This window comes from Scardinius erythrophthalmus (assembly GCF_964197995.2).
Source record: "Scardinius erythrophthalmus genome assembly, chromosome: 12".
Lineage (NCBI taxonomy): Eukaryota > Metazoa > Chordata > Actinopteri > Cypriniformes > Leuciscidae > Scardinius > Scardinius erythrophthalmus.
This window is the reverse complement of record NC_138232.1, coordinates 1991856-2007145: the sequence shown is the minus strand read 5'-3', so window position 1 is coordinate 2007145 and position 15290 is coordinate 1991856. Positions and strand designations below refer to the sequence as shown.

Sequence of the window (15290 nt, the reverse complement as noted above, 5' to 3'; positions counted from 1 at the left end):
TTGGGGTCAGTAAGATTTTTTTTTTTTAATGAACTTTTCTATGTGAGTGTATTTCTGATTATTATCAATGTTGAAAACAGCTTCATAGTTCTTCAGGATTCTTTGGTGAATAGAAAGTTCAAAAGAACAGCATTTATTTGAAATAGAATCTTTTGTAACATCTTAATTTAAAGAACAGGAGGAAGCTGACAAGCATTGTGACAATGTGCAGTAAGATAGTGGGGACCGATTTAAGGACTATCTCACAGATTTATGAGTGCAGGACAATTAGGAAGGGCCGGGTAGTGCTTTCTGATGTTACTCATCCATTGTGTGCTGAATTTCAACTCCTTCCTTCAGGGCGGAGATTTAGACTCCCCTTGTGCAAATCAAATAGATATAGAAATTCTTTCATACCGGCGGCAATTAAGTTTTTAAATGATTTTTTGTAATTCAAGGTGATTGATGTGTTGTGTTGTGTTGTTAATATGTGTATGTGTATACTACTGCTCCTACTGCTGTCTATACAAAGAATTGCCTTTAAGGACAATAAAGTTTAACTTAACATTATAAATGTCCTTATTGTCACTTTTGATTAATTTTAAAGGGTCCTTGCTGAATAAAAGTATTAATTTCTTTAAAAAATTCTTACTGACACCAAACTTTTGAATGGTATTATACTTTTATATTGGTGCATATAAATAAAAATAATATAAACAAAAAACAATGATAATAAATAATATATAAATGAAAAGTATGGAAAACAGCTGTACCAGAAACAACGATTCCTTTTATAGAAAAAATAATAATTTTAATACATTGTAGAGAAAATGCATAAATATCAAGATTTTTTTTTGGCCACGTGTGTTTTTTAGCTGAAAGATTGAATATGTTTGTGTTGTGTACTCTTGTGTTGTGGCGAAGGATTGTCTGATCGAGGTGTTGGAAATTGTCGAGCTTGGCATCTCGGGCAGCAAGTCCAAAACCGGCGAACAGGAAGTTAAGTACAAAGGAGACAAAGAGCACAACCCTGCGTCTATGAGGGTCAAAGACGCCGCGGAGGCCACGCTATCATGGTGAGCGTCTTTCACACACACACACACGGATTTCTCTCCTACGATATGTACGTCTTGGGCTACATCTACATCAATCCGGATACATTGGAAAACACCGTCTTCATTTAAAAACGCTCTCCGTCCACACTAGCGTTTTCAGGCGTTTCACGACATTTCAGTGCGGATGAGAAACATTTGAAAAACACCTGAAAATGCTAAATTCACCTTTACTGCGCATGCGTAATCTCTCACAGAAGCTCACCGAGATGATACAGGCGGAAGAATAAATAATAAAGTTATTGTGCAATTCTTCTGGCAGGATAATTTTATTTAGCACATATCTCAGCATTCACTGATGAACCAGGTCACTCTCACTCACTATTATATGTCTGGTCTGAAACGCGGCATGTTTAGCAAATGTGAGTAAATTCTGTCATCTTTGCAGGACTGTGATATGAAGAGTGTGTGAAGGAACATATCTTTAGCAACAGTGTGAAAGTGAACAGCACATAACAGGCACAACACCGCTATAAACATGAGTATCTATTGGTACAATATGCGTCACATGACTAAACTTACTTAATTGTTTTTAAATACCTCAGTTTTGACAGTCCACACTACAACACGAAACCGGAGTTTTCAAATTCATCCACTTTGGAGAGCGTTTTCAATTGTTTTCATTAATGAAAACGCAGTCTCAGTGTGGACGAAAGGCCAAAACGGAGAGAAAAAGATGCGTTTTCAAACTAAACCGTATTAGTGTGGACAAGGCCTTGATATGTGTTGCTGTGTGTTCCAGTATAATGCAGGTGTTGGGAGCGTTCCCGTCTCCCAGCGGACCCGCCTCTCCCTGCAGTCTCCTGAACGAGGACACCCTGATCAAATATTCCCGACTCACCTCCACGTCTCGCAGTAACTTCAGATACTTCGTCCTGGATAACTCTGTGATTCTCGCCATGCTGGAGCAGCCTCTGGGAAACGAGCAGAGTGAGAATAACACACTTCATATTTCATTCCTCCAGTACAGTACAGCTCTGATTTCAGTTCAGTTCAATTCACGTTTATTTGTATAGCGCTTTTCACAATACACTTCATTTCAAAGCAGCTTTATAGAAAGTGCATTAGTCCATATGTGACCCTGGACCACAAAACCAGTCACATGGGTCAATTTTTTTTTAATTGAGATTTATACATCATATGAAAGCTGAATAAATAAGCTTTCCATTGATTTATTGTTTATTTGGATCGGAGAATATGTGGCTGAGATACAACTATTGAAAATCTGGAATCTGAAGGTGCAAAAAAATTTAAACATTAAGAAAATCTCCTTTAAAGTTGTGCATTTATGTTGGCGATTGTGCTGCATTCACTCACAAAAATAAACGTTTTATATATTTACGGTAGGAAATTTACTAAATATCTTCATGGAACATGATCTTTACTTAATATCCTCATGATTTTTGGCATAAAAGAAAAATCTATAATTTTGACCCATGCAATGTATTGTTGGCTATTGCCACAGATAAACCCGTGCGACTCGTGACTGGTGACGTGATCCAGGGCCACATATTTTTAAATTACAAATTTAGAGTGATCTGTTATCAGATAAGGTAACTGGTAATCTGTTTAAGGTCTAAGTTATATATTTCAGAAATGTACATATACAAAATCACAGTTAGCTAAAACTGTTTTAATTTAAACAATGTAATAATTTAATGCAGAAACGATGAGCTCACTGAAGTAATGAATACTTGTTTGTTAACAAATGATTATGACATTTAGGAAATGTAGCATTGGTGCATGTTGATTCAGAGAACTTATTTCCTGTTAATGTGTGCACGTGTCAGCAGACCCCTGCCCATCAGTCACCATGTTAATCAGAGGCATGTCTGGTCGACACGCATGGACAATGCAGCTCTTCCATCAGCCTCGAGGCGCAAGAGCCAATCAGAAGGTACGATGTAACATAAACCACCAATCAGGGAAGAGATGTGCTTAAAGTAGCCAATCGGAAGCAAACAACTTTCACAAGTTTTCTCTATTGGGAAATAATTGATTTGTAACGATAACTTATAAACTTTTAAAGACAGCCCAGATTGTGAGTTCTGAGGTTGAAGCCAACAGCCATCATTTTTTTCAACTGATTGTGTTTAACAGGTGATTTTGTAGTGAAAAACTACATTACCCATGATGCTATAAAGAAAATTCCACCAATCAGAGAGTTGTGGCAAGCAAAATGCACCAAAAGAGCTCTTTAGCTCCGCCCACTCCCATGAAGCACTGTGATGTAATTGAGTCGGACTCCCAATGCTCTCAAAATACTTAAGTGTGTGTGTGTGTGTATATATATATATGCATTTTTCACAATAAACCTAACAACAAACCCTTGGTATTTCTACATTGTTTTTAATTCAATTATGTTGTTCGCAATGCATCATGGGATTGTAGTTCTTTCCCTCATAAAAGCCATTAATTCCAGAAGTCTTGTTCCTTTGTCTTTTTGTCAGATTTTCAAATACTTTTTTTGCTTCAAATAAGTTCCTAATGTTGCGTTTCACTGCGTAGCTGGTCGGCTCGCTTCATTATAACACTTTAACAAAGAGTTTTTCTATTTATTAAATTAATAAATAACTTAAGTGGACAGGCACTAATGCTCTCTATTACAATGTCCTTTGAGAGAATGTGGCTTCTCAGATTCTCTATTTGGGAATAATAATGCGCAGTGTTATGCTTATGCCGTCTCATTATGTCCATCTCTCCTACAGCAAGTGTTTGTTCCTGAAAGCCGACCCACGCCCAAAAACGATGTAGGGATTCGGTTTAACGTCAAGCACAGACCGTTCCCAGAAGAAGTGGATAAAATTCCGTTTGTGAAAGCCGACCTGAGCATCCCGGATCTCCATGACATTGTGGATAAGGAGGTATAAAAGCCTCAGAACACACTGTTATCTTTAGCATTGCACACTAGCTAGGCATGCGACGATATCAAACTTGCACATCAGGATAATTGCTGAAGCTTTAGTCATGGAGAAAAAAAGTTCTTAAACGTTTTATTAAGAGGGCAATACTTTTGCCCTCTTAATAAAAAGTTCAATATCTTTTTTTCCCTATAATTTTTTGCAATTTTTTGTGTATTGCTTGAATGTATTTAAATGGTCAAACTAAGTAAATGTATCAAACACATTAAAGTGCACAACTATAAAGACCAACCGGAATATTTCCAATATCTAGGTATCTTTTCTGGCGTGTTTTAGTCCAGATTAAAATGTAAAAAAAGTTTGAAAATAAATAGCCTTTGATGTATTTAAGGGTGTACTCACACTAGGTACGGTTGCCATGAACCGGGCCCGAGTACGATTGTCCCCCCTCCCCACTCCCCCATTGGCCTGCACTCACATAGGGTTTCAGCATTCGTGCCGGAGCACGCTTACGTCATTATGGTGTGACGGTTTCGGGATAAACAGGAAGAGCGGCGCATCGCTCTGAGTCCATCGCTCTGTTTACTTTGTGGATAATTTTGAGTCGTTTGGTCCACAGCCCTCTCACAGCCTGTTGTTAAACAGATCTATCGCCTTTGTGGCACGAAAATTTTCACGTAATCGTGCTGCTCGTATGAGGAGGTTTGCGTCACGCGTCCTGTTCCATGCTCCAGCACGGTTAGCGCTCACACTGCATGCGAACCGCGCCCGAGTCCAACTGAACCGTGCTCTGGCCCACCTCTTCCAACCGGGCCAGGGCCGGCTAATCGAGCCGCGCCCGGGCACGGTTCGGAGCACTCACACTAGTCAAACGAACCGCGCTTTGGTGGTCAAACGCACTCGGGCACGGTTCAAACTGGCTAGTGTGAGTACACCCTCAAGGTACTCTGTTATTTTTTGGCCATCTAACGTTTAAAAAAAACAAAACTGCATGCATTTTGTAGAAGAACATTGTTTTTGTTGTTTTGGCTCTCGTGACTGTACGGATGAATATTATCATCCCACTGCTCATAGAACATTCACTATAGGCTTCAGAGATATAACCAGTGTAGATGCACTTCTTGTTTTATTACGAGCTCCGTCTCGTTCTCTTTTCGCCAGCAGAATCTCCTCTGTTCCGCGTTTGTTATAAACGGGTGATTTCCTCTGAGGTTGGAGATTTAGCAGCTGTCACACCCACTCACTCGTTGTGACAACTAACCCCTGATACCCCCCCCCCCACACACACACACACACACACACACACAACTAACCCCTGATACTCCCACACCAGACACACACATACACACACACACACACACACACACACACGCGTGTCAAAGTAGGCGGAGCAACTTTTCTCTATTTACAGATATGCCGAGACACACACGGGCGAGTGACGCATGTACGCAATTTACCGTCTAAAATATAAACACTTAGATTAAGTCTCACCATAGTGAATCAGGGTAAAACAAAAAAAAACGTTTTGAAAGACGGATTGTCTCAGTATTTACTACACGTATGCAAGTATGCGGTGCTGTGACAAACACAATAGTGAATACAAATATCTGAATGGCTGTTTGAAACATTTAAATATTGGCTTCGTTTTTTCTTCGTGACAAGCGGGTTTGGCTGCATGGATGTGTTTATCAGAAATAGTCTTATCGGAGTACATGCTATCATTGAGTGTGTGTGTGTGTGTGTGTGTGTGTGTGTGTGTGTGTGTGTTCAGCTGGAGCAGCAGCACGATAAGCTGCGGGCCGTGATGGGGAAGCAGATCGATTACGAGACCAAACTGGAGCACAACACTGAGGATTTATGGAGGAATAAATCCTTCCCAGACCCACTGACAGACTGCAAACCACCAGCTCCCGCTCAAGAGTTCCAGACCGCCCGCCTCTTCCTCTCGCACTTCGGCTTCCTGTCACTGGAGGCGCTCAAGGTATGAGAACGCAAGTTCGTGTAGTTAACGAAAATGTTCAAACAAACTCTTTTTTTTTTTATCACTTGACTACATAAAAATAAACAAGACGTTTCAGTGTTCATCCAAACAGCATCTTCAGTTCAGAAACTCTGGCAAATATACACATAAGTCACATGACTACAAAGTTGTCCACATAGTATGATTGCCAGAGCTGATGGTATTCCCCGTCACTTCCCTTAGGTATATTAATCGAAATGTTAATAAAGATTATAATAGTTTCTCAATAATACTCAAATAACACTTATTTTGCACAGAAATATATTCATTTAATTCTTAAAATATATTGTAAAAAAATATTTCCACAATATCAGACAGCATTTGTGAGTTAACATATTTTATTTCATTAAAATATGTATTTATAAAAAATAAAAAAAAGCTACCCTTAAGATATAAAACAGTTATTTTACACATTAACAATTGTTTAATCTTCAATTAGCAATTAGCTAGACTGCTCTAATTTATGACATGGAAAAAAATAATTACCCTAAATCTGTGTGTGTGTGCGTGTGTGCGTGTGTGCGTGTGTGCGTGTGTGTGTGTGTGTGTGTGTGTGTGTGTGTGTGTGTGTGTGTGTCTCTCTCTCAGGAGCCTGGAAACAGTCGACTGCCTCCTCACCTCATCGCTCTCGACTCATCCGTGTCGGGCTTTTTCGATGACATCGGATACCTGGACCTGTTGCCGTCCCGACCGTGTGACACCGTGTTTATCTTCTACATGAAAGCTGGACAGAAGAGCAGTCAGGAGGTGAGCCCTCACACGTGCCCTGCTGTGAAACTGTGCATTCATCAGTTTTGTTGCACAGCTAATAGAATATTGCAGGGGTCATCGGATGCCCGTTTTCCACAAGTTGGGATGTCTTCATGTAAAGTTTGTAACATGGTTTGGTTAAAATTTCTCAATAGTTGTGTGTAAAACAACACCCTTTACCTCCTCAAAAACAGCTCTGTTCACAGCGACCCGTTTGACATCAAACATCAATATGACATGAATCAATATGACAATATGACATCAATATGACATCATAGTGCTCAGAAAATCCAAACGGTTTGATTATTGAGTGTGTTTAGGCTTTTTGAGGATTAAAAAAAACACCATATAAAAGTGAATTCTGCATCCCATGACCCCTTTAATGAGCCGGTGTGTGTAGATCTTGAGGAACGTGGAGTCGTCGGCGAACGTGCAGCCACACTTTCTGGAGCTGCTGGTGTCTCTGGGATGGCCGGTGGAGGTCGGGCAACATCCGGGCTGGACGGGCAGTGTGTTTACCAGCTGGACCATCAACACATCCAACGGTGCTGAAACACCAGGTACACACACACACACACAGCATCTTCTCATGATCAGAGTATGGCTGCGTTCACACTGTCAGGCCAAATCCGATTATTTGTGTATCCGATTGGATCTAAAATGATTGGCGTCCACACTGTGTATCGCAACAATTCAGATCCGATTTGTGTGTCCATGCAGCGCTTTCGCTTTCCGGAGTATCTGCGTTGTTTTTATGGCAATGACGTTGCGTTGGTAGGAATACGCCAAAAACAACAACAACAACAACCCCAGCATGGAGGGGTTTGCAATAGAGATGTCTTAATTAAAAAACATTTACAAAACATGTCTCCGTTATATTGTCATTTTCTGCTCGTCTGGCACTGCAACAACACAGCATTGTTTCTGCTCCGACTCACAGCGTGTTTCCTATAACAACGTCTGACATTTACATTTTACGTGGCGTGAGAAAGTTACATAAACCACGCAAAATCATCCATACTGAAACAGATTTCCAGAAATAGGATTTCAAACCACATATGGATGTTGCTTCAAACGGATTTGTAAAAAAACTGGATTTTTTTTTTGCTGTTCACATTAGCTAATTCTGATCGGATTTCAATCGGATATGCACAAAAATCGGATTTGGACTGACAGTCTGAACGTAGGCTATGATGTAGTAATAATATGTGACCCTGGACCACAAAACCAATTTTTTAATTTTTTGAAATTGAGATTTATACATCACATGAAAGCTGAATAAATAATCTTTCCATTGATGTGTGGTTTGTTAGGAAAGGACGATATGTGGCTGAGATACAACTATTGAAAATCTGGAATCTGAGGGTGCAAAAAAATCTAAACATTGAGAAAATCTCCTTTAAAGTTGTGCATTTATGTTGGCGATTGTGCAGCATTCACTCACAAAAATACATGTTTTATATATTTACGGTAGGAATAAATATCTTCATGGAACATGATCTTTACTAAATATCCTCATGATTTTTGGCATAAAAGAAAAATCGATAATTTTGACCCATACAATGTATTGTTAGCTATTGCCACAGAAATACCAGTGCAACTCGTGACTGGTTTTGTGATCCAGGGTCACACATAATAAATATTCCATATAATAAATATATTAATACATTCCATGGGGTCACAAGCTTTTGGTTATGCGGCTCCCCATTTATGGAACTCACTTCCTGTAGAAGTTCCCAACAGTTCTAGTCTTTCAGTCTTTAAATCTCGTCTTAAAACAAACTTTCATGTGATTTAATGTGTGTTGCTGTACTGGTTTTATTGTTTAAATGTCATTGCTTTTATGGATTTTGTAAGTTATCCTTGAGTGCCATGAAAGGCACCATAAAAATGTATAATATAAAGATAAAACACAAAATGACTTGAATCACAGTGATGCTCATGAGGTGTGTGTGTGTGTGTGTGTGTGTGTGTGTGTGTGTGTGTGTGTGTGTGTGTGTGTGTGTGTGTGTGTGTGTGTGTGTGTGTGTGTGTGTGTGTGTGTGTGTGTGTTGTGCAGATGATTCAGTGAGTCTGGGTGACACCGGCGGTGGCGTGTTTAACGGAGAGAAGCGGGTGCTTTACTACGCAGACGCTCTGACAGAAATCGCGTTTGTCGTCCCGTCTCTCAGCGACTCCTCCGGTAAACTCCTGTTTCTACACTACACTGTTGCTGTGTTCAAGCACCTTTAGGTGTGCAGCTCAACACACACCCGTGCACTTGAGGCAAAAAGTGCCGTTTCTGTCACATGCTGCAGAGGACTATTAATGGCATGTTGATTTCTCCATTAGTGCAACACGTTTAATTAATTAATAGTGATTTATTTATAGGGATATCACAATATATCGCAATACAAAAATGCAACAATATGTATTGTGTATAGTTCACCCATAATAAAAATTACTGTGTGTGTGAAAAATTTCAGTTTTCAGAGTTTTAGTGACAGTTCTACATTAAACTACTATATATAATGTTGAATATAATGTATAATAATGCAATGGGGGAAAATGTGTGTGTCCTGATAATGCCAGATGTCTGATGTTACCAGTAAACTGTGTCCTACATTATTTTAAATATCTAGTCAGTGAAAGAGTGCAAGAATATTCATCTAAAATAATTCTGTATTTTCAACTTCAGAATCATGAATATTGTTATTCTGGTGTCTCTGTTATCCTGTGCTTTGGGTTTCAAGTCCAAGCCTATTCATTTACACACACAGTGTAATACCAAATTTCATCAATTTTTGTTAACCTTTTATCATATGTCTTGGAGTATCGCAATAATATGGTATCGTGATATGTCTTGAATCGTGACATGAGGGAATCGTTACACCTCTATTTGTTTAATATGCCGAATGTTGATTCTCTCCTAACGCAGCGGAGTCATCCGAGCACAGCTTCCCGACGGCAGACTCGGACTCGCAGATGGAGCTGTTACCCAGTTTACTGAAACAGCCCAACCTCACGCTGGAGCTCTTCCCAAACCACTCCGACAACATGGGACCCGCGCAACGGGTAACTTCCCGTCTCATTCTCAGAGCTGAGGCCGTAACTGGTTAAACGGTTTAACCTGGCCAGTATATCAGGGGTTAACAAGCAATGAAGCACACGAGACAGGGCTAGCGAACGTCAGCCATCTTGTTTTCTCATTCACTTCCATTCTCACACACACTACGTCATACGACTCCCTGCGCCCAGAGAGGAACTCACTCAAAGCTTCTAAATCAATTCAATTCTCATTTATTTGTATAGTGCTTTTCACAATACCTATCATTTCTAGACAGCTTTACAACACAAATTGAAATTATTAGGTCTAAAGCACCAGGAGTCTAATTTAGGAAAAAATAGGGAAAAGGAAGAGCGGAAAGATGCGAAAGATAAAGGCATGTGTGCAGCTATCATTCATCTCGTTATAATAATATGCATGCATATAATAAAATAGGCTAATTTATCACTTATGCTATGTTGCTTGCTATGCTGTTAATCATAGGGCAACAATATTACTTTTTCTGTCTAATTAGCTTACATAATCAGACAGTAAAATGTGAACATAATGTAACTTTTTTAACAAATGTAATATCACTCATTTTTATATTTATTTATATTTTTGGTAACACTTTATTTCGATAGTCCACTTTAGACATGCTACTAACTATAAGTAACTTTGCAGCTACATGTCAACTAGCCGTCATTAGAGCATTAGTAGACGGTCTGCTTAATATCTGCTAACACTTTCTTACTACATGTGCTTACTATAGGGTTAGGATAGGATTAGGATTTGTTTGAGGGTTAGTTGCATGTAATTATGCATAATTTACTGTTATTACATGTAACATGTAACAAGGACACTGTAAAATAAAGTGTTACCCAAAGTAACTTATAGTTAGTAGAATGTCTAAAGTGGAATATGAAAATAAAGTGTAACAATATTTTTTATTTCCCTCATTTTGTAATAATTTAAATATATACGTTTATATAAAATAGCAACATTTTATGTACAATCGACTTTTTAAAAAAAAGATCTACATTCTCAATTTCATTCATGGTGAGAACATGAAACATGTGCGTTGGTTTAGTGGACGATTGCTGCCATCTACAAACACTTTTAAAATTAAAATAACATGAATTTTTAATTACAGTCACTAGATTATTCAATGGTTTTTCATTTAGATTTGTTTAGATATTATTAAGTCATTATTATAACAATAAAACTGACTCTGTCAAAGTTTAGCTTTTTTTTTTTGTCGTAAAGTATAATTTTTTTGCAATTGTCACAATATTACAGTCAAACCTGAACGCGTGTGTGTGTGTGTGTGTGTGTGTGTGTGTGTGTGTGTGTGTGTGTGTGTGTGTGTGTGTGTGTGTGTGTGTGTGTGTGTGTGTGTGTGTGTGTGTGTGTGTGTGTGTGTGTGTGTGTGTGTGTGTGTGTGTGTGTGTGTGTGTGTGTGTGTGTGTGTGTGTGTGTGTGTTTTCATTTTTTCTCCATCGTAGATGTGTTAAGGTGTCACTCCTTCATTTCTGTGTGTGTTCCTCATTGTAGCTGATTTTAATTTTTTGACAAATTATGTAAATATGATGTAGTCTCACCCATTCATCTCTGTGGGCCAGTTTTCACCTGGTATTAAGATGCGTTTCAGTCGACCGGATCACAAGTGGACAATAAACGCTCATGTGGTCGAATGTGTTCAAACAACGCCTGCTCTCCGCCTACTGACTTAATGTGTAACATTATGCGAACCGCGCTAGCCAGATGGGTTTAAAGGGGTTGTGGATTATGATTTGAATTTTCTAACTTTAGTTAGTGTGTAATGTTGCTGTTTGATCATAAACAACATTTGCAAAGTTACAATGCTCAAAGCTCAAAGCAACGGGAGATATTTGCTTTTAAAGAAATCACTTTTTAAGGACTACAACAAACGGCTGGTAGAGACTACATAACATTCCTCACTCACATGACATCACTAACCCTAAAATTTACATAAACCCCGCCCCTGGAAACGCGATTTATAGATTATCAAGACAGAATATGCTAATCAATGACTAGAAGATAACTACACATCAGCTTCATAAATTCATTAAATAACCATTCAGAAATGTCCTGTTGCTTCTACATGTTGTCACTTCTTCTTGAGTCTCTCCATCATTGTCTGACTCCGGTTTGAACATAAAAGGCTAAAAGTTGTTAAAATTTTCAGTGCATGTGTTGTAGGTAAAAGGACACGTGCTCTTGTAGCTCCGCCCACTGTGCCGGGAGCAGCAGCTCATTTGCATTTAAAGGGACAGACACAAAAACGTTGCGTTTTAGCTCACCCTCAAAATTGACAACTTTAAAATGCTATATAAAAATATCTGTGGGGTATTTTTAGCTAAAACTTCACACACACACACTCCAGGGACATCAGAGACTTATGTTACATCTTGTGAAAAGGGCATTATACCACCCCTTTAAACTTTGTCAAGTGAAGACCCAAGTTTAGTTTGAGGGCTAAAACACACTAAGCACAATGTTCTCTCACCATTCCTAATTTCTAACACACACTCGCAGCGTTCGCCGTCGTCGTGTGGCTTTCAGAGCAGAAACCAAAGCTGCTGTTCTCCGTGTTCTTCCGTCGTCTCCTTTCGCGTTCATATGTAAATGTTCATGTGCAAGCTTATTTTGTCCATTAGATCAAAAGATCTGAAAAAACACATACATAGACCCTCCCCTCGAAGAATTCAGGACTGAAGTGGTTGAAAGTGGACGGAAGAGACGGATTAAATCACCATGTGGAAACGGGAACGTCTACTTGTGATCCGATCAACCAAAACGCATCTCAATATCAGGTGTAAATGTTTTTTTGGAGGCGAGTGGCCATAGAAGTTACACTGAACTCATCCTTACTGAATAAAAGTATTTTTATACCATTCTCAAACTTCTGAATGGTAATAAATCATGGTTTCCACAAAAAAATCTGAAGCAGCACAACTGTTTTCAACATTGATAATAATCATAAATCTTTCTTGAGCATCAAATCATCATATTAGAGTGACTTCTGAAGGATCATGTGACACTGAAGACTGGAGTAATGATGCTGAAAATTCAGCTTTGATCACAGGAATAAATTACATTTAAAATATAATCACATAGAAATTTTAATTGGTAATTATATTTTACAATATTACTGTTTTTACTGTATTTTAGATCAAATAAATGCAGCCTTGGTGAGCATAAGAGACTTCTTTCAAACACAAAAAAATCGTAATTATTCCAAACGTTTAAATGTTAGTGTATAATGTGTATGTCTTGTGGTCAGTCCCCTACAGTGAAGAGCAAGAAGTTGCCGTCCGGAAGAACGATCCCACCATTAGGACCCGACACTAAAGTGCTGGTCGTGTGGGTCGAGCGATACGATGACATCGGTAACATGTTTCCCACTCCTTCATATTCATTCAAATTCCTTGATTTCAATTTAAGGTGTCAATTACAACAACAGTGATAAATAAACCTACAAATCATGTATATATGTTAAATATGTGTTATAATTGTAAACACACAAGGCACAGAGGATGTGTGTGTGGCCTGTCTATGAGAAATTAATAAATTGCTACACTGTAAAAAAAGAAAAATTCCAAGTTGTGAATAAAACAAAGATTATTTGTTTTTCAAATTCAAAATTTGTTTCTATTTGTGAAGTTTACTTGTTATTTCTGAGTGAAAATTGTTTCGAAGTAAACTTATACCAGTTTTTTTCAATGTAGTTTTACTTTCTGTTCTTTTAAAAACAAAAAAATAAAGGTCACATTTTTAAAATAAGGTTCATTAGTTAACCACTTGTTAATGTGTGCACTAAACATGAACAATACATTTGGTTCAGTATTTATTAATCTTTGTTAATGTTAGTTAATAAAAATACAGTTCATGTTAGTTCACAGTGCATTAACTAATGTTAACAAATACAACCTTTGATTTTAATAATGTATTAGTATGTTGAAATGAATATTAGCTTAGATTAATAAATGCTGCAGTATTGTTCATTATTAGTTCATATTAACTAATGTAGTTAATTAATGTTAACTAATGAACCTTATTGTAAAGTGTTACCAAAATAAAATGAAAAATGAAAACTTGTGTTTTTTTGTGTCAGAAAACTTCCCTGTGTCGGAGTTACTGGCGGAGACGAGCACCGGAGTGGAGACGGTCGTCAACAGCAGCACTTCCAGGTAATAAACCGTTAGTGAGACTGAGTTCAGTCCCTGACATGATCTCATTCACCCTTGCCTGGTCTCACTCAGGTCCAGCTCTTCAGAGAAGGATGTTCCCATCGTTTTTATCCATCCGCTGAAGACCGGCCTGTTTCGGATCAAACTACATGGTGCTATGGGCAAATTCAACATGGTCATTCCTCTAGTGGACAACATGGTGGTTAGCAGGAGATCACTGGGTATGTGTGAGTGAGTGAGTGAGAGAGAGTGAGTGAGTGAGAGAGAGTGAGTAAGTGAGAGAGAGTGAGTGAATGAGTGAGAGAGAGTGAGTTGGTGAGTGAGTGAGTGAGTGAGAGAGTGACTTGGTGAGAGAATGTGAGTGAGAGTGAGTGTGTGCGTGCGAGTGTGTGTGTGTGAGTGAGTGAGTGAGTGAGCGAGCGAGTTGAGTGAGCGAGTGAGTGTGAGTGTGTGTGTGAATGAGTGAGCGAGTGAGTGTGTGTGCAAGCGAGTGTGAGCGAGTGAGTGAGCGAGTGAGTGTGCGAGTGAGTGTGCATGCAAGTGAGTGAGTGAGCGAGTGAGTGTGAGTGAGTGTGTGCAAGCGAGCGAGTAAATGAGTGAGTGAGTGTGTGAGCGAGTGTGAGTGTGAGTGTGTGAGCGAGTGTGTGAGTGAGTGAGTGAGTGATTGAGTGAGTGAGTGATTGAGTGAGTGAGTGAGTGAGTGAGCGAGCGAGCGAGCGTGTGAGTGAGTGTGTGAGTGAGTGTGTGAGTGAGTGTGTGAGCGAGTGTGCGAGCGAGTGTGCGAGCGAGTGTGCGAGCGAGTGAGTGAGTGAGCGAGTGTGCGAGCGAGTGTGCGAGCGTATGAGTGAGTTTGGAGTGTGTGTGTGTGTGTGTGTGTGTGTGTGTGTGTGTACTCATGATTGTTTGTCATTCTCTCCCCCTCTCCAGGATTCCTGGTGCGTCAGACTGTAATAAACGCGTGTCGGAGGAAGCGTCTGGAGAGCGACTCCTACAGTCCGCCACACGTGCGGCGGAAACAGAAGATCGCAGAAATCGTGAACCGTTATCGCAACAAACAGCTTGAGCCCGAGTTTTACACCTCGCTGTTCCTGGAGGTCGGCGAGACGAGCCTCAACCCATAAACACTCTCGCAGACGGAGGTGGAGTCAGTAATCTGCACTCGAGCTGCTGGTTTGGGGGAATTACGTTTTTAATGTTGATTGGCCAAACACTTGCTCAGCTTGACCTCTACACGATCAGTGCCCACCTGACACACGACTATTGTTCCGTATCTCCACACGGACACTTTATTTCTCCTGTGAATCTCACAGAAACCCTGTCAAAGTTACA

At 39.4% G+C, this 15290-nt stretch overlaps 1 protein-coding gene across 7 annotated transcripts in view; it reads left to right on the top strand.

Annotated features, from left to right (window-relative positions):
* Window positions 1-15290, top strand: part of ralgapb (Ral GTPase activating protein non-catalytic subunit beta) — a 48249-nt gene that overhangs the window by 30890 nt on the left and 2069 nt on the right. For 4 of the 7 annotated variants that reach the window (XM_081380367.1, XM_081380366.1, XM_081380364.1 and 1 more), the window contains 13 exons: window positions 904-1055; window positions 1834-2021; window positions 2882-2988; window positions 3800-3955; window positions 5724-5933; window positions 6561-6719; window positions 7123-7282; window positions 8782-8904; window positions 9640-9776; window positions 13055-13160; window positions 13886-13961; window positions 14034-14182; window positions 14889-15290. The exon at window positions 14889-15290 is cut by the window's right edge and continues 2069 nt beyond it. In XM_081380367.1, the coding sequence (XP_081236493.1) occupies window positions 904-1055; window positions 1834-2021; window positions 2882-2988; window positions 3800-3955; window positions 5724-5933; window positions 6561-6719; window positions 7123-7282; window positions 8782-8904; window positions 9640-9776; window positions 13055-13160; window positions 13886-13961; window positions 14034-14182; window positions 14889-15082 (1917 nt within the window). In that variant the 3' untranslated portion in view covers window positions 15083-15290. The remainder of the gene's footprint in view (window positions 1-903; window positions 1056-1833; window positions 2022-2881; window positions 2989-3799; window positions 3956-5723; window positions 5934-6560; window positions 6720-7122; window positions 7283-8781; window positions 8905-9639; window positions 9777-13054; window positions 13161-13885; window positions 13962-14033; window positions 14183-14888) is intronic. The other 3 variants (XM_081380368.1, XM_081380365.1, XM_081380363.1) reach the window with 1 other exon arrangement.